Raw genomic sequence first — 26,491 nt, 5'->3', positions numbered from 1 at the left:
TATAGAGAATTTTTCCATATCAAAGTTTATTGCTGACATGCATGTAGAGATTTGATGAAGTACAAAAATATGTCTTTTATACAAACTTCTTTTTAATTTTCTTCCATCTCTGTACAATTAGCCAGGTTTTTGTATTAGATGCCCATATCCAACCAAACAGCTTACAACAAATCCTGCTGGTTTTCAACCATTTTTACCACCACATATCATACACCATAATCTATTTTCCAGTTAAAATATTCAGCAAATCAAATACATCATTAAACTGACAGACATTTCCTCCATTTTAGAATTATGGTAAAAATGAAAAATTATGTTGAAGGTTCTTTAAATGAAAATCGGTTGTATTATGAAAAACATCAGGTTTTTCCTTAAGACTCAAATTCAATTCTTCCTGGTTGGTGGATTTCAGGGAATTATATTGTGGGACCACCTTGCAAGTAAAAAAAATTCATGCAAAAATCGCATTTTACAAAGAGCTCAACATCATGCTTCGTATGGTGCTTTCAGTCCACAGACCGTCTGAAGGAGACAACTTTCATAGACATCAAATGGGACAATTCCAACAGCTAAATGTGAACACTATCTTGATAATGCTACAGATAATACATTACTATCAAGGGTCTTATCTAATAAACCTACATATTTATATCCAATAGTGGGTTATGGTCACCCTCAAGTAAGATGGGATGAGAAATTTGCCTTCAACTTCAGCAAGGGCTGTGATGTTCACAAAATACCTCTCTCATGAACTACTGACACACTATCAACTACAATACTGCTTTTATACCCAGAAATTCACATTGAGGTGGGGGGGAAAAAAGCTAACATTCCTCAAAATCTAATTTAATTTTGTATCCAAATGGGGTGGCTAGTATTGCCTCTAATGCATGTCTATATATAATTTGTGTTAAAGCGGGGCTGTTCAGGAGGGTGCAACGTTACAAAACGTTCAGATAGAAATTAAGATATGATTTCCTGTCATGTTGAATTCAGAATCATGTCAGTTCTATTCAACACATTCCTATCTGCAACATTTCACCTCACTGAATGTACCCCTGATCAGAGCTGGGATCGTTCCACTAGATGGAAGCTCTACTGGTGTTGTCGCTGTCATGATGGTATTATATTTACATACTGACCAAAAGTCTGGTATGGGGCGATAAACAGTTGGCCTGGTCCCAGATCTGTTTGTCACTGTCAAGGCAACAGTTGGCAAGACAGCACAAACAGAACTGTGACCAGGCTAATAAACAGAACATCACTACCATAAATCATTATAATGTGCGATTATTTTCTGTGTAAAAAATAGAACTATGCAGTCAGTCTCATTATTAGTGTAGCTTAAATTGACCACGAGTGTGTGGCAATGGTAAAAAATAATAAAAAGATATTCAAAGAGAAAACTGCAATGGAGGCTCAAGTTTGAATGTTTGGAGAAACAAATGGAACCAGAACACTTCTTGCTTAAAGCTAAAATGGCAGAGATTTGATGCCTGAAAATGGACAGTGAATAAATAACAAAATCAACATACATGAAATTGAGGAAAAAGACAATATACAATGAAACTGACTCGAGTTTCTACTCATGTGATCAATTTGGATATAAATAGGGTGAAGGTCTAAGCAATGCGGATACCCATAAAGATGGGCAAGCTTATGTGAACAGATGCCTACTATTGTTCACGAGTTAGTAGCTTAGCAACATTGCTAGCTATTTTTGACAAACTTTGTTAACTTATGACATTGCCATCTGCCTAAAGTAAATTTGACGACAATGATGGCAAAGTTGTTTCCTACTAAATATCTACCTACTTTAGCAATGTCGTCGTATTTCCAGGACACTGGTGTAATTTAGACAAAACAGCCGTTAGCCTCTGTGCAGAATGATTGGATTGATCACGACGTTTGGCACCACTGTGGCGCCGCCAGCAGAGGGAGGCTTGAGAAAGTGCATAACAATGGCATGACGCGACCGAGTGATAGACGTAACCTCATTGAGAGTTTCGTTGAAATATTACACTATCTATTCAATTATCATTATGAACATCAGAGTAACGCTTTCATGATCAGCTACTACAATATCACTTACAAACAGCTAAAAGGGCTTGAGAGCTACTGTGATCATTACGGTTTTGTTTGATTTTAAACTTAAGACATTGCTACGCACTAGAGCATTCACGACTAAGACAGGGCCAACATGAGGGATGCCCATCTTTCATAGCGGACACATTCAGTCCAGCCAGTCTTAGAAAAGCCTATATATTCTCGGTGTGTGCAAGCAACTGAGGCAGGCAAGATAAAGAGATTGAGAGGATGGCTAGTTTAAGGGTGTGCACTGACTCACTGGGCTTAAATAACGTGGCTCTAGTCTGCACCTACCACTGAAAAGGACCTGGCTTTGTCTAATACACCCCTGGGCCAAATCACACTTACCTACACACTGACAATCACTGGCATTACCATTAATTCACATTCATGCCCAATACTTGTCCCACAATGATGATGTCACACAGGATAAATGGGAAGTTGAATACCTGGAAGTTGTTCAGTGGTGAACGAAGGGGAGGTATCATTTCCTTGGCTAACAATCAATTAAGACTCTCCATGATTTTTCACCAAAAAATGATAGCGTCCACATCATGATTAATAGTCAAAGATGCCAATTAGAACAGCAATAACGAGAGAGGATCAACCTTAAACATCTAATAAATGTCTAATAAAACATCCCCCGTCCAGCTCTTGGCGTCACAACCTCCAGGTATTTGACACTAGACACCTAAATGCAAAAAAAAAATGGTTCCACGGGGTGAGCGAAAGCAAGAAAACAATGCAATCGGCTAGACTTAGAAGTTGGCGTTTTGGCCACCCTTTGATAGTTAGCAACTTCAATGTAGAATAGATAGAAAGGTAAAATGCTACTTATTACTCATAAGGAAAAAAGCTTATTCATATTCCACATTCCAAACCTTTAGGCATCAAAACATAGTAATGCTTTCTGTCTACGGTGACAACACTACCCCGACAATTCCTTGTTTTTTGAGAATGGTGGACATGGTGAAAAATGGATACATGAAAAAAATAAAAAGATTGAGAGGTAGATTTGAAGCCGTAGTTTAGAGACAGGACTAGTCCAGATCATTTTGGTTATGAGGAAACTAAAGAGAGTGGAGCGGGCGGGCGCATGAGTGACATCCATGATCAAGTGATCCCAGTTTGGAGAGTTGAGGGAGGGAGGTTAGAGGAAGGTTGCTACATGGTTCTTTTTGCCCTATATTGCTCAGGGTTTTCAAGAAGAAATGGGGGTAGGTAGGAGGGCGATGGCCAGGTCTCAGCAGAGGGAAACAATGGGGGAGCTTTTCATGTCCAAACACACAACCTTGTCTGGTATCCCCCTGGCCTGTAAGACTCCATATGTGCCCATTGCTGGCTGAGAGAACCATGTGTTTAAGATCAGTGGGAGCCTTTGGTTCAGATCTTCAGATTCTCCAGCCTTGCCATTCCTGTGCACACTGCCAACACCCAGACTTGAAGTGTGAAAACTATGAGAGATTGTCAGGTGAGTGATCAGTTCTGGTGCCCCCTCCCCCCATGTCTGTTCCCACACCACCTAACTCACCACAGCTAGGGGCCTCTACTCAAGGGAGGGTCGTGCTGGGGCTAAGCTCCCACAGATATTCTCAGTTTTAGGGTACCTTCCCAACCCAACCCTTGTGTCCCTCACTCCACTTGTCAAGGCGATGAATGAAGGGGCTACTTCCGGAGAAAGCGCTGGGCCAGGATGGCGGCGTCCAGAGGGCTGACGGGCGTGGCATCGTGGCCCAGGCGCCGCACGGGCGGGATGGCACCGAACTGGCGCTTGGTGAGGAAGCTGGCCTTGGCCTCGTGAATAGTGTTCTTCTCCTCGGCCAGAAGCAGCTGCTGGCGCATGTAGTTCTCAAACTCGTACTGTGACGACTCCTCTGTCATTTTCACCTGGGATAGAGAGACAGAGATGCTTATTTGTTAGTTACACACTAGGTCGTGTTCATCAGGGCAGTGATTTTCAAACCTCTTCTCAGTGACCCCCAGACATTTTACAATTTTGTTATTGATTAGTTGACTCGTGTACTAGATCTGGTATAGCTCAAATACATGGAACATCTAGAGGTCCCTGAGGAAAGGTTTGAAAACCCCTGCATTAGGGCACATCATGGAAAATGTCTTAAAACATTTTGCAACAGAAAACTGAGCATTTTTTATTGCACCAGGTCTACCAAGTCCACGTAGTCCCTTCCCAGTTTGTTCATTTTCTGTTTGGTGCCTACTGAACACGACCCTGCTGTTACACATAGAGATACTGTTACACAATGAACACAAGTTAGAGAGCCTGGTTAATGATCAAGAGATCAGCATCCTTGTCAAAACAGAGCTGATGAACCTACGTCACCAAGCTCATCGACGGGGCTGTAGCAGAGCAGGTTGAGAGCTTCCACATCACCAACAAACAAACAATTTGCATCCTGTAGCTCTAACTCAAACGTTTTGGGACACTAAAGTCCATGGAGAATAAGAGCAGCTCCGCTCAGCTGCCCACTGCACTGAGGCTAGGTAACACCGTCACCACCAATAAATCCACGATAATCGAGAATTTCAATAAGCATTTCTCTACAGCTGGCTATGCTTTCCTCCTGGCTACAACCCCGGCCAACAGCCCCACACCCCTCACTGCAACTTGCCCAAGCCTCCCCAGCTTCTCCTTCACCCAAATCCAGATAGCAGATGTTCTGAAAGAGCTGCAAAACCTGGACTTGTACAAATCAGCTGGGCTAGACAATCTGGATCCTCTTTCTAAAATTATCCACCGCCAACCCCTATTACCAGTCTGTTCAACCTTTCTTTCGTGTCGTACAAGATCCCTAAAAATTGGAAAGCTGCCACGGTCATCCCCCTCTTCAAAGGGGGTGACACTCTAGACCCAAACTGTTATAGACCTATATCCATCCTGCCCTGCCTTTCTAAAGTCTTCGAAAGCCAAGTTAATGAACAGATCACTGACCATCTCGAATCCCACCGTACCTTCTCCACTGTGCAATCCGGTTTCCGAGCTGGTCACGGTGCACCTCAGCCATGCTCAAGGTACTAAACGATATCATAACCGCTATCGATAAAAGAGTACTGTGCAGCCGTGTTCATTGACCTGGCCAACGCTTTCGACTGTCAATCACCGTATCCCTAACGGCAGACTCAACAGCCTTGGTTTCTCAAATGACTGCCTTGCCTGGTTCACAAACTACTTCTCAGACAGAGTTCAGTGTGTCAAATCGGAGGGCCTGTTGTCCGGACCTCTGGCAGTTTATGGGGGTACCACAGGGTTCAATTCTCGAGCCGACTCTATTCTCTGTATATATTAACAATGTTGCTCTTTCTGCGGGTGATTCCCTGATCCACCTCTACGCAGACGACGCCATTCTGTATACATCTGGCCCTTCTTTGGACACTGTTAACAAACCTCCAAACGAGTTTCAATACCATACAACACTCCTTCCGTGGCCTCCAACTGCTCTTAAACGCTAGTAAAACCAAATGCATGCTTTTCAACCGTTCGCTGCCCGCACCCGCCCGCCCGACTAGCATCACTACTCTGGACGGTTCTGACTTAGGTATTTGTAGTTGTCCACATATTCTAGGTGTCTGGCTGTAAACTCTCCTTCCAGACTCATATTAAACATCTCCAATCCAAAATTAAATCTAGAATCAGCTTCCTATTTCGCAACAAAGCCTCCTTCACTCATGCCGCCAAACATACCCTCGGAAAACTGACTATCCTACCGATCCTCGACGATGTCATTTACAAAAAAGATTCCAATACTCTACTCAGCAAACTGGATGCAGTCTATCACAGTGCCATCCGTTTGGCCCTCGCTACATATTCGTCGCCAGACCCACTGGCTCCAGGTCATTTATAAGTCTTTGCTAGGTAAAGCTCCGCCTTAACTCAACTCACTGGTCACGATATCAACACCCACCCGTAGCACGTGCTCCAGCAGGTATCTCTCACTGGTCGTCCCCAAAGCCAACACCTCCTATGGCCGCCTTTCCTTCCAGTTCTTTGCTGCCAATGACTGGAACGAATTGCAAAAATCGCAGAAGCTGGAGACTTATATTTCCCTCACTAACTTTAAACATCAGCTATCTGATCACTGCAGCTGTACATAACCCATCTGTAAATAGCCCACCCAATCTACCTACCTCATCCCCATATTGTTTTTATTTACTTTTCTGTTCTTTTGCACACCAGTATTTCTACTTGCACATCATCTGCTCATCTATCACTCCGGTATTAATTTGCTAAACTGTAATTACTTTGCTACTATGGCCTATTTATTGCCTTACCTCACGCCATTTGCACACACTGTATATAGACGTTCTTTTTTTTTCTATTGTGTTATTGACTGTACGCTTGTTTATTCCATGTGTAACTCTGTTGTTGTTTGTGTCGTACTGCTTTGCAACTGCGACCTGGCCAAGATAAATGAGAACTTGTTCTCAACTAGCCTACCTGGTTAAATAAAGGTAAAATAAATAAAGGGTCCAAGCACACCGAGACAGTCGTGAAGCGGGCACGACAAATCCAATTCCCCCTCAGGAGACTGAAAAGATCTGGCATGGGTCCTCAGATCCTCAAAAGGTTCTACAGCTGCACCATCGACTGGTTGTATCGCTGCCTGGCACGGAAACTGCCTCCAACTCCAAGGCACTACAGAGTAGCGCGTATGGCCCAGTACATCATTGGGGCCAAGCTTCCTGCCATCCAGGACCTCTATACCAGGGGGTGTCAGAGGAAGGCCCTAAAAATTGTCAAAGACTCCAGCCAGCCTAGTCATAGACTATTCTCTCTGCTGCCGCATGGCAAGCGGTACCAGAGCGCCAAGTCTAGGTCCAAGAGGCTTCTAAACAGCTTCTACCCCCCAACCCATAAGCCTCCTGAACATCTAATCAAATGGCTACCCAGACTATATGTACTGCCTGCTCCCCCTTTTTAACCCCTGCTACTCTGTTATTATCTATGCAGTCACTTTAATAACTCTACCTACATGTACATATTACCTCCACTAACCGGGGCCCCCGCACATTGACTCTGTACCGGTACCCCCTGTATATAGCCTTGCTATTGTTATTTTACTTCTGCTCTTTAATTTGTTAATTTTATTTCTTATTCTTATCATTTACTTTAACTGCATTGTTGGTTAGCATTGCTTGTAAGTAAGCATTTCACTGTAAGGGACCTGTTGTATTCGGCACATATAATAAATAAAGTTTGGATTTGATTTGAATCTACAGCTTTATAACTGAGAATGTATGTCAAGCTATACTTGTACACACTTTTGTATTTCTTACAACACCTTTAGATTTAAGAAGATTGGATTCAAATGTAATGAAAGTGCTAGCCTCATGGTGGCGCAGTGAGAACATCAAACACCAAGGCACAAGTCAATAAGAGAGGAGCATTTGGCTCTGTTCCCCAGAAGGCTTTGGGTGAGCTGAAATTCTGAGGATTAGCCATGTGCTAATGCTAAAGGAGGATCAAGGGGTTGTTGGCCACAGGGATCTCACCTCCTGGAGATGCTCTGGGTGGCTGACCTGGTCATCGATGTCCGGTACAACCTGAAGAGGTCCGGTCAAAGAGGATACTGACTGCCTGCAAAGCGCACACACACACAAAACAGTTTATCGACAGAGCAAGGGTTGACTGATGATTCTATTAATGCCACCAAGTTACACATCTTGATGGGATTAAAGATGATATTCTCACACCAGATGAGAATGCATTGTTGTTATGCACTTTTTAAACCACATCGGGCAATATTTACAGTTCTCTCCCTGTGCACCAAAGGGCGTGACTCACCATGAGGCAATAATGCCGCTGAGAGACTCCAGGACCTCGGCGGCGGTCAGCCTCTGCTGGGGGTCCAGCACCAGCAGCTTCCGTATAAGACACACGGTGTTCTCCGACACACGCCCGTCCCTGAGGAGAGAGAGGGAGGAAAGGGAAGAAGGACAGAGGGGGAATGGTTATATTTATGGCCGTCAACACCAGAAGGAGAAACTGTTGCATAATACCTAGGAGGAACCAATAAGAGCACGGTCCTCCATAGCTCAGTTGGTATAGTATAGCGTTTGCAAAGCCAGGATAGTGGGTTCGATTCCCAGGACCAGCTGTATGTAAAATGCATGCATGCATGACTAAGTCACTTCGGATAAAAGCATCTGCTAAACAGCATACATTACTATTAGTTCTAATAGTGTGTGGCTCAGAACTTAATTGATATTGGCAGACTTGCACCAAGTCCTTGAGTAGACCAACTGTCATGATATGCATCATTGTAGCAACTCTGTATGGGGTGCATGGAGTAATAATGCTTGTGTGGTTTGGTATGGGATGTGTGGTACTGTATTGGTGGGGGGTTGTATGTTGACCTACTCTGGGATGGAGTACTCTGCAGCCTTGATCTTGCGGAATAGCTCCTGAGGTATGCTGTCGTAGAAGGGGAACTGGCCGTAGAGCATGGTGAACAGCACCACGCCAAGGGCCCACATGTCACTGGGCTTACCGTGGTACGGCCGGCCTGCAAAGGAAGACAATAGATTCATTTAAAAAATAATGTTTCACAAACAAGGTTTCAATACAAATGGCGACAGATTCTCATGCGAATCTTACATAAAAAATTTTTTTTTAAATTAAAAGCATTTTAAAAAGAATGTGAATTTTCCCACCAAAGATGAGTTTCCATCAAAAGGACTTGTTACAGATAAAAGGCTGTAAGTGGTGACGTAGTGCACATAAAAATACCTTTTGCAGTTAAATTCACATGTACCGAATAAAAAAAATGCAATACTGGCATGGGCACTCCAGCCAACATTGCTATCTGAGCGCTGTTGGCTAGAGAGCACGTATAGCCTACATGAGGTTATCGTTATGGGCAAAAAAAAAAAAAAAAAAATTGTCAAACGGCAGCCAAGCATCGACTATCCATCCTGTCACCAGAATAAGACCCTTGATATTTATTGGAAAGCAGCATCAAGCTCATCACTACACACTTTCACCACTCTGTGAAGTGCATCATTTATTTCATCTGTAGCCTAATAACCTGCATGCTTTTGTGACAAGTCATAGTGGGAAGACCACACGTCTTCGCCTGACTCCAAGTTTGATACGACGTTATTGTATTCATTTGAGCATAAAAGCATTTCCACCAGCATCTCACTGACAAAAAGCTGAAATGTTTCGTCGACATTTTGAAAGTTCCCCAAAAAACATTTGTTGACAATACGAAAGTTTACCGTTTCCATTATGCCTGTCATTACATTTTGTATCCAACATATACTCGCATGAAAAGTTGATGGAAAACGGGTTCATGTTTGACATTTTGCAACTGAGAACATGACGCTTCTTTAAAAACATGTTTTGCATATAGGCTTCCACATCATGTACGTACATGCACCAGTACAATCACACTATCGAATCTTAATTCAACCACAAACATTGTTTGTCGTTACTCTTCAACCCACTGTCCTCCTCCAGAACCACCCACAATATCTCATTAAATCAACCTCAGAATGAATGATTAACCAATTGGACACAGAAGAAGACAATGTGACACGACACTCTCCAACTGCAGCTCTAGACTCATCTTTCCAAGAAATTCCCAACCGCAATCCCATCTGGCAATACCATACCTCCATTATGCTTAAACCTATCAAAACAGTAAAGGCACGAGGAGTCAGAAGACAGTGATGTATGGGAGAACAAATGAGCATGGTGCTCTTCTTTACGACCAGAGGCAAGTGTTGTTATAAAGAGGTGGTCGGCAGTTGCTTGCTTCCCTCCCTCCGCCCATGGGGTAATAATGGTAATGCATTTGACACACACACACACGGGGGGAGGGGTTGGGAGTAGTTTCCCTCTCGGTGAGTCATCAGTGTGACTCACCGGAGCTCAGTTTCATTGTTCTGTCTTCAACTTGTCATGTTCTGCTCATATATGCCTGGGTTGTGTTTTAAATGGAGAGAGGGGAAGAAGACACCATCCAAATCTGCTCGTTTCACACGTTTCCCCGCCAATCGTGTCTAGACTGAAGGGCTGAGAATACTTTTCAAAACTGTGTGCACGAACTACCGAGTGATGGAATATTGTGTGCCGTCTCTGCAGCAAGCGATTCAACTAATAGCAAAATGTAGCACAGTACACGTTTGCAATAAACCCAAACAAAATCACCACCACATACCCTAACACGTAGCTTATCACGAGAGAACATCATGCAACTGAGATGATCAAGTCAATAAATGAAGAAAAGAAAATACCTTGAGAGATTCAGCCTTCACTAATGTTCCAAGTTTGCAAAATAGGCTATCGGTGTTGCCTAATAAACCGGAAATATCCAACGCAACAGTGGCCTGCCAAACATTACGCAAGCCTCCTGACTGACTCGCAGTTTCCCAGCTCGACCCAGATTAAACTAGGCTGACCCTTCCTTTCAACAGAACAGTAAAAGATATAACAGGAGCTTATCAGTCAAACCCCCACCAACACATTTCACAAATAACATGTGAGTTACCCTTGGAAATCAATAGGCCTATATGATTTGCATCCACTTGTTACATAAAGTAAGCATGGAGATATGGAAGTTTCAATTGAACTGTTATGTGATTGTGTTTGGCATCAGTCAGTAGCATTTGTGACAGACAGAGAACTTCCTTCTCCTTTCCCCTCTCATGCCATCTGTGTGTGTGCATGTCCTCTCACCACTCAGTACGTCAGGGCTGATGTAGGCTGGACTTCCTCGCTGGTCCTTCAGCAGGTCGTCCTCACTCACCAGGTGCTTGCCCAGACAGAAGTTGGTGATGGTAATCCGGTGGGTCCTAGGGTACACAGAGACACCAACACACACACACCAGGGTCATACTCAGTAGATACAAAATGGAAGAAAACTGTCAGAAACTGTGTGAAAGAAATGCAGCAAAGTATGCCCTAATGAATGTGACCCAAGGAAACTGTACTCCACTTCCTGACTGTAAAAGTTTGCCTCGTCATGACAAAAAAAGTGTTTGGTAGGCCTGTGAGATACACGATGCTTCATGAAACTAAAATCGATGCAGACTGACGTGGGAGGCGTAGTTCACTCACTGCTTAATTTGACTGCAGCACATTTAACTGTGCTAAGCATTAGACTCCTTAGCATTTAAAAAAAGAAAAGAAACCAGAAGTAGTTTAAAAAAAACACAAGACTATACAATCACAACCAGCAGTTGAAGGGACAACTCCAAACCAGGAGGACAGTGATATCTAGAGACAGGGTAAACTCCAGACAGTCTGGCGCTCAAGCCCGGTTGCTAGGGACATCATATTGGTTTCTGTAGAAACATAGGCCTATCAGATGTTTGCATGAGTCATCGTAGATAAACAGTGTGTGTGTGTGTGTGTGTGTGTGTGTGTGGGGGGGGGGGGGGCATGCAGGGTTTAATGGTAGGCCTTCGTACAGTAGAGAGAAACATGCAGAGAGAAAGAGGAAATAATAAAGGCTGCACTTTGACAAACATGTGAGTCAACCTGTGGTTTGGGCTAATTACCTCAATGACTAATCCTGCATGGAATTGAATTGACGAATGTGTATGCAAAGCACATAAGGAAAAGTGCACACACAAGCTTAAGTCCACCCACGCAACACATGCACAGGCTACACAAATCACAACTGCAATTTAGCGCCTTAGTCCACTCAAGTTCACCTTCTCACCCACATCCCCTTTCTCCAAGGACCGAGGTCAATGCAGCTTCCCCTATGCTCTCTCACTTTCACACTGTATGCATTTCACATTCAGGCTAAGGTTAATTCCTGTGAAAACATGCTTGCTAAAAATGCCACATTGTAAAAACATTTTTGAAGATGAAACAATTCTGTCTTGACAGTCTACCATCTGAGGAGGCTGTTCAAAATTTGTGCGCATGAGTTGTCTATAATGCAGTAGCCTTTTGAACTTCACAATGACAGGAAGCTGCGCTTGAAGGGCTCTAGATAAAAAGCTGCTTTATGAAGGGGGCCTTTCTTTCGCCTGCATGCATCACACAACTGCGGTTGCTATTCTTACTCTGTATCCTCTCACCATGAAAGAGATAGCATGTTCGCCTCGTGAGAGGGACCCTTAGGACTGGGTTGACCAGAAGAACCACACCGTCTCCGCTTTCTGGTCATGTGACCCCAGGAGACAGGAAACCAGAAACCTCCACATCCCTTGTGACTCCCCCCCCCCGTCCTGCCCAAAATAACCAGACTGATGGGAAAGGGGTTGAACATGGCATCCTCTGGCTCTACATGAAGCTCAAATAGCACAAAAAATGTTTTTACTAAAAAAAAAATACCAATTTCAGCAGGAGTGCCCCTCAAATTGATGCTATATGTAATTGAGATTTCATTTTCAAAAAAACAGAAGTGTGGTGAGGTCAAGGATTTCCCTCAAACATTTTGGGATTTACCTGTGCATGACTAGTGTCCCATCAAAAACAATTTACAATGTAAAAAAAGGTCAACTTTGCTTTCCAGTTTTAAACAGATGGACTTTGAAATGCTACTAAAAGCTGCTCCTATTTTTGAAATGTTACTTTTTCACTTATTTGTGAACCCCGCACCAGCAGCCAAACCCTTTTTAAATTTGATTTGCGATGTTCATTTCCAGCATAAGCAAACTCCTGACAATGATACAGCACACTGAGCTTTGCAGGACAGGGAGAAGTTGGTGAAGGGAAGATTGTACAGGTGCAAACTAATCTTCAGCACAGTTGGTGGGAATATATGCAGAGGCTGATGTCACCGTCAGTGGCAGCTGACAGAAGCATGATGACAAACAAGCACCTCACAGTCTAAAGACTGTGCAGAGACAGGCGAGAGAGACGGATTACCTGACAAGGAGGCTCAAGTCTAGTTTGCAATCAACCAAACATCTTACAAACCTAAAGTACACCCTCAACGTTAAGGTTCATTTAAGAATTACTAGCCTACAAACACCAGCTATTTCAAACAACTTGCAGGCAAAATGCAATAATAGCCTCATTTCCATCAATTTCATGTGGATTAATGACATTAACCATGATGGAAACAGGAAATGCAGGTACCTTTATTATTGTCGGCAAGCAATGTTTTTGTCAAATTACCGTGTAAACGCCTTTATGCACAAATAGTTATATAATAGCAATCATATGGAAGTAAACTTGGATTCATGCGATGATAGGCCCACACAACATAGCCTACCACTGGGACTGGGAAAAGCATGGAGTTTATTAGACAGATTAAATAAGTTATGAACTTCACAGGGTGGTGAAAGTGCACAGTGATCGAAAGTCAAATAAGGGGTGCTTACATTTGTCCTGTTTCACATGAACAAGTGTCTGGTGTAAAATGGTTTGTTGCATACCCTAAATCTGGGAGAGGCCGTTCTCCATCCATCTCTCCCCCATACTTTATGCATGCACATTCAGCGAGGACAAATGAAACCACGGAGAGCAAATGCAAATGCCAAAAAAGGTAGACAATGAGAGGGAATGGAAGAATGGAATCATGAGAAAACAGAAAGGAGTAATGAGCAAAGAGTTTGTGAAGAAAAAAAAAGCTTCTGACAGAGCAGAGGGAGGGAGGGAAAGTAAATAGAGTGCTGAGTGTGTGTGTGAGAGAGAGACATGTGTGTCCATGGTGAGTCAGCCCTGAGCTATGGAGGGCCTTTGGCAGGCCTCTCCTTTTGTCTCCAGCTGGGACAAAGTGTTCTACTCGTCTGCTCTGTTCCGTGCAGCAGCCCCACCGGGCCACAACAAAACACTTTGTTTCATCACCACTACGGCTGCCGAATGGTGCTCACTAGGGATGCGCGATTGATCTACTTTTAATCTAAAATTGCAATACTGACATCCACAATATCTATATCGCAAGAGGCTGCGATATCGTTTTAGATTCACTATAGATGGGTTAGCTGACAACGTCAGGAAAACGATGTGCGCGCTTCCATGGTGCAGAAGTCAGCGCGTTGTTGAGATTCTCCATGGCCAAATTTTGCTAGAAAAAATTGACAAGAAACTGCCATGTGGGGAATCATAAGTGGCTCGTTTCATCTTATTGATACAATGCCTTGTTTTGAAGTGTTGACTGATTTCATGTCAATGCTAATAAGGCAAAAATTCACAAGCTAGCTAACAATGTATTTGAGAGACAAGTGCTCATTGTGCAAAATGTACACTACCGTTCAAAAGTTGGGTCACTTAGAAATGTCCTTGTTTTTGAAAGAAAAGCACATTTGTTGTCCATTAAAATAACATCAAATTTATCAGAAATACAGTGCAGACATTGTTAATGTTGTAAATGACTATTGTAGCTGGAAATAGCAGATGTTTAATGTAATATCTACATAGGCATACAGAGGCCCAATATCAGCAACCATCAGTCCTCTGTTCCAATGGCCCGTCGTGTTTGATAATCTAAGTTGATCATTTTAAAAGGCTAGTTAATCATTCGAAAACCCTTTTGCAATTATGTTAGCACAGCTGAAAACTATTGTTCTGATTAAAGAAGCAATAAAACTAGCCTTCTTTAGACTAGTTGAGTGTCTGGAACATGAGCATTTGTGGGTTCGATTACAAGCTCAAAATGACCAGAAACAAAGAACTTTCTTCTGAAACTCAGTCTATTATTGTTCTGAGAAATGAAGACTATACCATGCGAGAAATTGCCAAGAAACTGAAGATCTCATACAACGCTGTGTACTACTCCCTTCACAGAACAGCACAAACTGGCTCTAACCAGAATAGAAAGTGGGAGGCCCCGGTGAGCAACTGAGCAAGAGGACAAGTACATTAGTGACTAGTTTAAGAAACAGATGTATGGGCACTAGTATTTAGATATGAATGTGTATGCATGAATGAAACTCATTCAGACCCATGAATATGCCACTTTCCCGTTGTTTAACACTCCTGTTATGTTGCGGGTCAATTTGACCCATTTCTACTTTTGAGTTGCCTGAAATACTAATTAACCTCTTTCTCCATGAAATTCAGTGACTTTTCTCATTTAGGGTCATGAACCTAAATTCAAAATGTGCACACACTGATGTGTTGGGGAATGTCTGTGCAGATTTTGTATACAAACAAAATGTGGGTCATTTTGACCCGGAGGCTTTCATGTGTATCGATATTCACACAGGTCCAAAATAAACAAAGTGTCTTTGATGGATTCTGCCTTGACTGGTTCTGGTTGCACTTTTATAATTATGTTTGGGTGAAAAGGAGTTGCCCAAACTTCTCAGTGTGAGAGCAGCAGATCTGACAGAGACAGTCAAAAATGAGCTCCTAAAGATTCAGTCAATGAAGCCTCATCAAATTCTGGACTGTGAAATAGAAGAGGTTTCAGAGATTGGATCATCAACAGCATTGTCCCCCGGATTGTGAATTTTTCTTTGGTGAAGAGGATTCAGAGGGGTCTGCCATACCATCCATCAGATGAGAGTGCATGCAACAACCATCATCCAGAGAAGAGAGGACATGAAGTCTAAAGACAGTAATATAGAATGGTCACTGTCACCACGACAAAGGTAGACTGTCAGCTTCCAACGTAATCAAAATTGTTCCAGGGCCTACACGATTTGCTCTGCCCCTCTCGCCAAGACAGTAAAACCAACACCACTTGTGCACAATGCAATAAATACATCTGCAGAAAGCACACGAGTACATTGTGTTCAACATGTGGAGAGAAAGACTGAAGGGATCATTTTGACCAATAAGGTCAAATCACACCTAAGTGTTACTGGGAAAAACAGAAAATGCTTGTTTGTGAGTGATATTTTCAACAAATAGTTCTTAAAATAGAGTTTTTGAAATCAAATGTTCTTGTATTTCTTCTTTCTGAAAGATCTGACAAGACAAAATAAAGTTGTCTTTTTTTACTTGGTTCTTTGAATGTCTTGTGTGTTTAAACTGTGCGGGTCAATCTGACCCATACCACAATGGACAATTTTTTTCAGAACAGCACAAGAGTTATTTCTCTTGTTTGCTAGCTAGACAGTTGCATACAGGTAAGTTATAGTCAGCTAGCTAGCTAGCTAAGATGGCCAGTTGCATTCTGTAGTTAACGTTGATTGCTGATGTGCAAAGCCAGGACAATAATATGTTTATCAGTTTGTTATGTTTAACTAGCTTGCTAACAAAAATAGCCACTGTGGAGCAAGCTAATCAAACCCCAAGTTAAGTGACAGGCACAGATTAAATGGCTAAATAGCTAGCCATCGACATGTTCAACTAGTTGACTAGCTAGATTAATACTAGCCTTGTTTAGAATCCGAGAGTGAAATAGTTACACACTCGTCTAACATGTAGGCTCAGCATTCCCGAACAGTCCCATTAAAAGTCAGAATATTACAAACTTAATTTCAATTTAGGGACATCGGTGGACAACCAGTAATCGATGTCGGAGGTAATTTGATACAAAATATCCACAGGGAAGTGTTATCAACCCAACCTTTAGTACACTGGTCTGTATTTCCAGTTGTTATGTTCAATACTGATGCAATTCGCACATGACAAACACTTGAACAATATGGCCAAGCCTAACTAAACGGCAAACACTTCCAGCTGATTGCGAGGAAACGTGTGTCAGACGACTACATTTCGGTTACATTCGGCTATTGTTAATACAAGCGACAAACTACCGGCACCGCAAAGAGTCAGGTAAACATCACTATCCTGTGGACACCCCATCTCTACCTCCGATCAACAGCAAGTACAACCGGTAAAGTGGAAATATCATTTCAGTCAACATACTGGCTTGTAGAGAATATTGCATTGTTTTTTAGAGTGACTTCTGTCAGACAATTTTTTTTCTCTCAATGGAGTAACGTTGGCATTTAGGCAAGATGAATACCATGTACATCTAGCCTGCTGGTAATGATGAAGTTAAACGTTTGCTAATTATTAGCTAGTTATCTTGTAATGTCTGCATTGCCATTGTTTGGATGGATACAGGTTGAGTGTATACAGGGCATTTTAGTAACAGGCAATAACAAGCTATAGGAGATTAATTCACACATTTTCTTTACCTATTTTTCTGGAATTTGTCTTTCAGCATGAACCTGCTCTCCCCACAAGTGTAAGGAGATGAACAAACACTTTTTCTTGGTACTTGAGCTTATTGCTTGTGGTTCAAAGAATGTTATTGCAGGTATGCAAGGTTTTAATGCCATGTCTATTTTTGTCTGCCTTTCTCCTTCACAGCTTAAATTGTCTGGAGCCTGGTGTTCTGGCCAAGGACCTTTCACACTGATGGAACTTGCTATCAGCTGCTGCGCAACGATGATGTCCTTCCTCCCAGAGATGAGCAAGCATCCATTGGATTGGACACAACCCAGAAAACATATGAGAAGATCAGGACTATTGCAATGAAAAAGGCCATGGACATTACATGCCCTGCTCCAAAGGGCAAGACAGAAATATGTTCAGTTTGTTCATATCATAACCTGAACCAAAGTCACTCAAAGGATCTCATGATAAAAGCCTAGGTGGTGTTTTACCTACACCCTTGTGTTAAGTTAATCATTTTAGGCTACTACCTTTAGCACTTGGAAGTTAAAGTATTTTAATCTTGAAACATTTTCAGTTACGTGTTCACGTGAATTCTTTAAGAGATGGTTGGGTCTAAGGCTTAACGGTGTAAACAAAGAGCAACATTGTAGTTCTTCAAGGTTCTTTATTATACAACAATAGGAAATGTAATACTGTTAATGGTTTGCCTAATGGGTGAACTTGGTGAGATATGTACAGCGAAATCATTTTGGTGAAAGTATTCCTTTTCTAAATATACGTTTCGCAAGAATTAATGTGGAGCACGTGTGAAAAATCGCAGCTAAATGTTTGAATGCCCTTTTCTCTTAAATGGGATAAGTTTATTAACTTTTAAAAGCAGCATTACTTCCCCATGTTTTCTCCAACTACAGTGTATGATGAACCATTTTGAAGCTCTGAGTCTGTACTTTTACCCAACGGAAGAAAAAAAAAACACAACTTCAAATTTTGGAACATAGGACTGAAAAGAGATTTTGTGGGGGGGGGGGAGCATTATGGATAAGGAGCTGGCTGAATTCTGCAGGGCCCTTCAGATTCACGGCAGCACAGCACTGTGACCTGATGTGCACCCGAGCCAGAGTTCCAACCATGTGCAGTTCCACCCCCCCTCACCCCTCCCTCTCTCCTAGAGAGCGCAAAGAGGGCACGTTCTTCACTCTCTTTTTCTCACTAGGTTCCTATCATTGCCTTCCAAAACCCGACCACAGGGAATGATTCACTGACTCGTACGAGAGAGAAAGAGGGGTGAAGGGGGACTGGGCTGGGAGATCTGTCTCTTCCTTGAGGTTTCAAGGACTTGACCCTGCTCGGGTTGAAGGCCAGTTGCACACCGTACACACACTGGATGGGGCCTCTCGCATGGCTGAACCAAATATGAAAGCGTGACTGAGTCCTTACCGTTTGTTCAGCACCATGTTTCCAAGCTTCAGGTCTCGGTGCACAATGTTTTTCTGCAGGGTGAGAGAGGTAGAGACGGATTAGATTTGTCACCGTCAGACGGTTGTTGAATGAAGCACTGGAACAAAAGCAACTCAAGTCAATGCTGTTACTGCTCTATAGGAGCGGTTTAGCTTGGACGACTCATCGGAGGGGCTACATAACAAAAACTTAACATTTTAACTTGTCTGAACATGCCCAAGACTTAAGTGTGAGACCGAAAAACACACTTGCATAATAAACATTTTCAAATACAAAATTGTCAAAGCTATGGGTCATAGATGACTATAGCGTCAAGTCAGTGACCAATTACTTGATCATGAAGGTCAGCCTGTGAAGGCAGTAGGCACTGCCCACAATCTGACCTACAACTTCCCAACAACTGGCCATAAACAGATAATTTAAAGTCTGGTCAATCTGCAAAGCACAGAGTGAACCCTAGACGAGAAGCAGATGGCCTTGTTCGAAACAGCCTAAATCCAAACAGCTACATTGTAGTCGGACTGAGTTGAATCACTGAATCTACAAATCGCCTCGCATTCCAAATAATTAGGCATACGCATTGTGATCATGATTAGAGATTCCGCGCCTCGTCTTCCTCAAATAGGTCCCCTTAGAAACATGCTGTACGTGTTTTGTTGGTTGGACTCACCTTGTGCAGGGCCTCCACCACGCGCACCACGTCGTAGAAGATGACGATGGCCTCGCGCTCGCTCAGCCGCTTCTCCTTGATGACGTAGTGCTGCAGGTTGATGAGGTCCGCAGTCTTGTCGCTGAAGTCGTGCGCACAGAGGCAGTCCAGCACCAGGCAGATCCGCTTCTTCATCCGGCGTACCTTGCCATTGTTGGCCTCCGGGTCCTCCACAATCTCGTACGCCCGGTCCTAAAGTGGACAGGGGAGAGAGACCGTATCCTTTATCTGTGCGCGTTACGATCTGTTGGTATGGGTAGTGTTCAGTAAGCACAAACAAAAGGCCACAAAACAGAAATGTGCTTGTCCAATAAAACCTTGTTTTTTTATTGCAAAACATTTTACTACGTGTGCCCTAAACAATACAACTCTGGGGCATCTCTTTAGAAGCATGTAAGAAGGAACATAAATTCGGACAAAAGACATGACAATTGAACGGCTTCCATTGCCGAGTGAAATTGCAGTCTGACGATCAGCTATGAGAGAGAGAACAGTGGAGGAGATGACAGGCCTCAGTGATCTGTGCACAACCATCCCATATCCAATGTGAATAGGACACATTCACCTCTACTGAGCCTGGGGGGGGGGGGGGGGGGGTTTGAGATGAATAACCTCAGAGCGAGCCACCGTCCCCAGCTGATCCCCATTGGTATTGGTTTGTCCAGATTTAGATGGCTGGGCCTCAAGGCTTTCCTGAGACAAATCATTATTAACTGGCCCTCTTGGAGACGGAACTATAATAAACCAATCAATAGCGTTGTAGCCTTGAATGAATCATGCCGCACGGCTCAATGTAGCTATTCTAGGAAGAGCGCATCGAGGAGGAGGAATAGGGTTGTGAAAGAGAGAGGCGGCAGAGGGAACAATAACAAAGTTATAAAGAAATGGGAAGGGTGGGAGGGCTGAGTCACTGTGTGAGTGGTCGACTGGGAAAGTGATGGCTTGAAGAAAAAGGTGCTTCAATATTTCTATGGAAGTGTCTCTAAGCTCAACTGGACTGGGACTGTGCAGTATGGTTGGTAGGTAGGGGGTTTGAATATAATGTTTTTCCCTGAAGGGGTGTCTTTGGGAGGCTGGTAGAAAACTATGCAAGTCTCTCATCAGAAAGAATAATGTACAATCACAGTAATTCAGTACAGGTCTGTGAAGTTCTCATCATTGAAAGACATTACAAAGGGCTGCAGCACCAAGCGATGTACCTGAAAGTTTGTGACGCACCAAGTAAACTCCTGCTATTTACCTGGAACAGGCCATGGTGGTGCACCACTCCGTCCTGGTTATGGAGCAGCGAGAGAAGGGAGTACTCGGTGTGCAGCAGCATCTTCCCCTGCCTCTCCTCCTGGGTCTCTGCGGCCGCATCTGCCCGCTCCTCCAGCGTCAGGATCTACAACAGAAAGCAGCAGCAAGGTTGTGTTCATTTGGCACCAAAAAGTAGAAAACTGACTTAAACAGGCAGGGCCGACCTAGATTTCTCCAATAAGAATGTTTGTTTTTTTGTTTCCCATTGCGAAACATCTTGCTACGGTGTCACCTAATGAATTCGACCCCGAGGTCACGAGCACAGACGCTCTGGGACTGGGAAGAAATCCCTGAACCACATGGAGTCGTCACCCCTACAACAATGCCTAAAGATGTACCATAACAGCTGACGCCAGCAGCTGATCTAGGCCTTGGGAAAGAATTTAGGAAGATGGGGGAGGTTGAGAGCCAGAGGGGACAAAACAGGCCTGCATATTTGGCACATCAAATCAAATTGTATTTGTCACACGCGCCGAATACAACAGGTGTAGACCTTAGTGAAATGCTTACTTACAAGCCCTTGACCAACAATGCAGTTTTCAGAAAAGAAAAAAAAGTGTTAAGTATTGACTAAAATGAAACAATGCTTTTTCATGCTGGTTTCATTTTATCCTTCGCAAAAACACGGTCAACACACTCAGGAGACACTGAAGGGGGGGGGGGGGGGGGGGGGACTTTGCACGGGGGGCTTAGCAGTGGGACCGAGGCAGGGTGCCACCTTTTCGCTCTTCCTCCACCTACAAACACCTTGTGTGTAAAACAGATTATTGGATTACCCCAATAAACAAATTGCCTCTACAGTTTGTCTTCCGCCTAAGCAAGCGCAGGCTGCTGCACTGAAATAGTGTTCAGTTATTCCTTTACGGCCCTAACAAAGACGTCTGTTTAGGAAGGTCAAAGTTCAAAAGGCTATTGGGACACTGTAGCTAACTAGCTATTGTTTGAAGAGACTCATTAATCTCCATCGAACAGTGAAATTAGATCATTCAAAAGAAACAGATAGTGGGAGAGTGTGTCCACTCACTTTTAGCTGGTAGAAGTCATCCGTCCCATCCTTCCTGGCCAGACACTGCACTATGCTTGGCACGGGCGAGTTCCCCAAACGAGGCCCTGTAAGGAAGAAGTGGCAACAGCTGCATGACCAAAAGGTAAGGAGAGTGTGTGCCCTAATGCAAACCATTAGGAGGCATGCAAACTTCAACACCCCTTACAAAATCTAGCAGACAGCAGAAGCCTTATGCTAACATTTCACAACATTTACAGTACACATTTCCTGAAAAGATTGAAGAAACAACTCTGCGGAATAGATTCTGAGCCATCTACCCAAAGTCAAATTCTTCACATTCTTGCCTCAAGCTAACTGAATCCCCCCCCACCTCTTTCCTAGTTTCCTGCGCAAACACACAGTTGTAAGAGGCCAACGTTACCCCTTTTTGCCCCTGAGTAAACCCCATCGCTTACCCAGGATGAAGGGACCTGCCCTCTTCGCGTTGCTTCCAGCGATTCCAGGACAGAGGAGCTTGTTGGCCCTGCCTGAAGTCTCCCCGGCCCCCCTCTCCAAAGAGCGCCGCTTAGACATGCTAGAGCTCTGCAGGAAGAACACAGCAACAAAAAGCTAATCGGATAACATCAGATCAAGATAGGCATGTTAAGTGGTGTAGGACAGAAATGTGACCACAAGGTAGCAAAACTCTCAAACTAACTGATACAGTCTTGATGTTCTTCCAGGCCACTAGCAAAATATCCATATTGAGTTGCATAATTAAACAGCTAAGATTCTGACAAATTCTACCAACGTGTCATACAGTAGAAAATTCTCAATAATACCTGAAACTGCATGACTATACATGGGGTCTCTCCGAAAGTTCGAGACTAGACTAATGCAGCAGACTGTCCATCTTGTGGTATGTATGAGAGAGGAGAGGGTTTAACCCCTCCCAACCACTTTAGAAAACCCTCCCACAAGTTTACCAACACAGTGTGAATGGCTAGCCATTATAGGGTCATTCAGATGTTGTCTCTGGTGAGAAAGATGACACCTCAGCTTTTATCCTCAATGTGGCATGCAAACTAAACATCCATGTGCTCACATTGAATGACAAATGCCTTGAAGCAGAACGCAGTAGGATGACTGCAACATCAAATCCTGCAAGGGTGAAATGCTAAAGATGGCAAAATATGTATTAGGCTAGGCTGAATGCCATTTTCTACATACATGCTTTTTCATGCTGGTTTCATTTTATCCTTCGCAATTACTTTCTGGAAATCCTGCAGCGGCTTTTAGGACCTCTATCAGAAAGGAAGGCCCGGAAAATCGTTCAAGACTCCAGCCACTGTTCGCTCTGCCTCCACACGGCAAGTGGTACCGGTGCATCAAGTCTGACACAAACAGGCTCCTGAACAGCTTCTATACCCAAGCCATAAGACTGCTAAATAGCTAACAGAATGGCTACAAGGACTGACTTTGAGTTGACCCTTTTATTTTTTACACTGTCTATGCACTCACAGGACTCTCCAACACACACATTCATACTGAAGCCACACACATGCACTCATCATTTATGCTGCTGCTACTCTGTTAATCATATATCCTGATGCCTAATCACCTTACCCCTATACATATCTAACTATCACTCCAGTATCCCTGCACATTGTAAATATGGTTTTGGAACTGACTGTGTGTGTATATATTTACATTTAACTGACTGACTTATTTACAATGACAGCCTACCGGGGAACAGTGGGTTAACTGCCTTGTTCAGAGGCAAAACGACAGATTTTTACCTTGTCAGCTTGGGGATTCGATCCAGCAACCTTTCGGTTACAGGCCAAAAGATCTAACCACTAGGCTACCTGCCGCCCCATATATAGTTTCTTACTTTGTGTTCTTATTTCTGTTATTTTTAGTACTACATTGATTACTGCATTGTTGGGTTTACAGCTAGCAAGAAAGGCATTTCACTGTATTTCACTGCACGCGACATTAAAACTTGAAAACTCAATCTGCACTGGTTTGTGGTTCTCTAAATCTGTGGCGAGTTATAACCATTGACAGTAAAATGCTACGACTTCCTCTCAGAAGACAGTTTCCCATAAAAAGGTTGGGCTCATTGCTTTTTTCATGACCGAAAAATAAATAGCAACCCTACCGTTTCCGATAAGGAAGTGAAGGCACATGCCAGGGGAACCTGTGTGTGATATCTACTTACAGTAACATGCCAACCTTTATAAAACCTATGGTATTCTATCTTTGAGAGGTATATGCTTTGTTTGCTGCCTGCTGATAAGGAGTCCCCAAGTGATGAAACGCGCTCTGGTTCCCATAACAGAACCAACTGGAGGAGAGTGAATCACTCGGTTCAGTCGCCCCAGGGTTACCATGGACTAGGCTTTGTCAGAAATGCTAAAAATGTCAGAGGGATGACACCAATAAGAGCGTAAACTGAAACATGTCCCAGGGTGTAAAAAGAGGACATCGTTTCAGAGCGAAAACAACGTGAGAATTTCTGTAGTGAAACTGCAGCACAAAGATGGTAGGTCAATGTGCCTAAAGACAGCATTGTGGTGACCGTAGATCTTTAGTGGACACATGCCAGTACAAGCTCAACCCTACTAGAGACGTTCCAGAGAGAGATGATTCGGGCTGATAAAAGTGGGAACAGAGGGCAATAACAACGCATTTGAATAACCTGCATGAGAGTAGATGTTGGAAACTGACACACCCAAAACACTCAAAGCATACATTACAGGCAACACTAGTCAAAATCCTCACACATTAGCCAACCCACAGAAAACAAGACATATTTCCATTTTTAAACTGTTCCGCCATGGGCCACACAGTTTGGCTCTGGTGAGGACAGGACAGTTTGCAGAAGTCAGCGGGCCTACACAAATTCTCACTTCTATGAGGATTTTTTCAAATCTCAAACAGCAGACAGTGTCAAAATCATGTCTCTCGCCTGTCTGTCGCCATCTCAACCAGTAATCAATCACCCAGGGAGCCTTATGAACAGTGCTTTTCATATGACTCCCAGTCAAATGTGCAACTGCAGGAGAGCAGCATACTCAATTACCATACTATTTATTTACACAAGTCATCTAAACTAAATGTTAGCCATTGCAATTTGCAAAGATGGAATAGTACACAGGGTATGCTGCTAAAATGACTGTCCAACAAGAGAACTATTACAAACAGCACCTGTCGGGTCTGATTCAGATTTCTACAAGAGCACTGTACTGCCCTAAAACCATGTGACAAAACAATTACCTTTCTGTAATGCTTGCACCTTAGGCTTGCCTGAAATGGGCAGCTCACAACTTGACTTCAGATTAGTTTGGCATTTGATGAATGTAAGCAAATTACCAATAGTTCAAGAACCAAAGGTCAAACCACCCGAGGAAAGCACAATGATTGGCAAGAATAACTTCAGTGCAATGGCATGCTAAGATGCAGTCTTATCTGATGATGACTGTACTGAGAGATTAGTAACATAGCCTACTGAATCATATCAGACAAAAGGCACCAGAGAGACAATATCCCACGCCATCCACGGGAACATGCGCTCTTTAAATAGAGCTAGAGAGCGCACACACACGGCCGCGATAGGTGACCGGAGATCCACCCACGTCCTATTATAGCGGCATGAATCATGCATTCCACAGTGTTCTGTTGCAAAACAAAATAATTAGCTAAAAGCACTAGTTAAAGGAGCCAACCCTAAATAAATCTTACAGAACCAAATGTCATTTTTACACATTCATACCTGGAACCTAGGCTATATCCTGAAATAATAGTCCAAACTATCACAATGTTGTCAGAGGAGATGATTTTTAGGTTGCACTAGTCAATCACCCTCTAAATATATATTGGACATCATGATAAAGATGCCCATTACGAGCTAGCTAGGTTTTTTGATGTACCTGGATGAAAGCTCAGCCTTCAGCACTCTGGTTACCTACCATCTTGCAGCTGGCCTATTGTTACATTTTGAATGCCCTTAGCCATACAAGGTCACCAAAAATAACTAGATGACGACAGAATGTTGCAAGGTGGTGTTAGTTGCAACATTGTATCAGGCTATCATGTAAGACAAATGAAAAAGAGCACGCATCGCAGGGGTGCAATCCTGCAAGTGTAGTGTACACGACCCCTTTTGACTCCTACAACAGACACAGCCATCCCGATCTTATGTCATGACATGAGTCAAATCTAACTAGATACCATTTATAGTACCGACTGAACGACAACCCAGAAGCGTTTCCAAACGAAACGAGCCCCACGCCCAAACGCAATGTTGCAGCAAAATAAGTTTGTAAATGAATAGGAATTAGTAAAACACCGCGCATGTACGGTGTATGGGAACAGTGGGTATGTTAATTACAAAACAATGTACGATAATCGGCGTCATTAAAGCTATGCTAGGTAACGTTAGCTAAATCTGATACGTTCCATTTGTTACGAACAACCCAAAGCTAGCGCGAACTACAACAATACACGCCGTTCACACATAGGAACAACCCCAATGACAAATATGCATGGTATTTGTGGAAATACATTTGTTCAGTTTCAATTTACCCATTGTCTGCTAAACAACACATTGCGCAGATTGGGGAGGCCATTTAAACAAAGTACATGCTAGCTAGGTACTACTAACGTTACTACCGCTAGAGCAAACTCGTTCGCCACCTCGCTCACTCAGGTCTTTTTTCTTTATCAACAACTTACCTCGAGCTGAAAACGCCGAGGAAAGTCTGCGTTGTATTGCTACAGCATGAACATTTCTTTAAACGTATTTGTTCGGTGCATACGCAGTTGGTTACCCCCAACGAAAGGAGACCGTATATGGAGGGTTGATATCGCGCTATGTTTGTTTTAGCCACTATTACCGAAATGACCAGTCAGCAACAGCTTCCATTCGTCAGCTTTCTGATCGCAT

At 43.2% G+C, this 26,491-nt stretch overlaps 1 protein-coding gene across 1 annotated transcript; it reads right to left on the bottom strand.

The window, feature by feature from the left end:
• LOC120030811 (serine/threonine-protein kinase 40) lies at window positions 1-26,491 on the bottom strand. Its single transcript, XM_038976259.1, has 11 exons — window positions 26,281-26,491; window positions 22,017-22,143; window positions 21,580-21,665; window positions 20,497-20,640; window positions 19,218-19,448; window positions 18,527-18,579; window positions 10,787-10,902; window positions 8,465-8,609; window positions 7,889-8,008; window positions 7,597-7,681; window positions 1-3,975 (listed from the first exon to the last, which is right to left on the bottom strand). Exons 2-11 carry the CDS (start codon window positions 22,132-22,134, stop codon window positions 3,754-3,756), a joined length of 1,320 nt encoding a protein of 439 aa, XP_038832187.1. The 5' UTR covers window positions 22,135-22,143; window positions 26,281-26,491; the 3' UTR covers window positions 1-3,753.

This window comes from Salvelinus namaycush, chromosome 37, assembly GCF_016432855.1.
Source record: "Salvelinus namaycush isolate Seneca chromosome 37, SaNama_1.0, whole genome shotgun sequence".
In the NCBI taxonomy this organism is placed as follows: domain Eukaryota; kingdom Metazoa; phylum Chordata; class Actinopteri; order Salmoniformes; family Salmonidae; genus Salvelinus; species Salvelinus namaycush.
The sequence above is the reverse complement of the archived record's forward strand: the minus strand, read 5'-3'. Positions and strand labels throughout refer to the sequence as shown.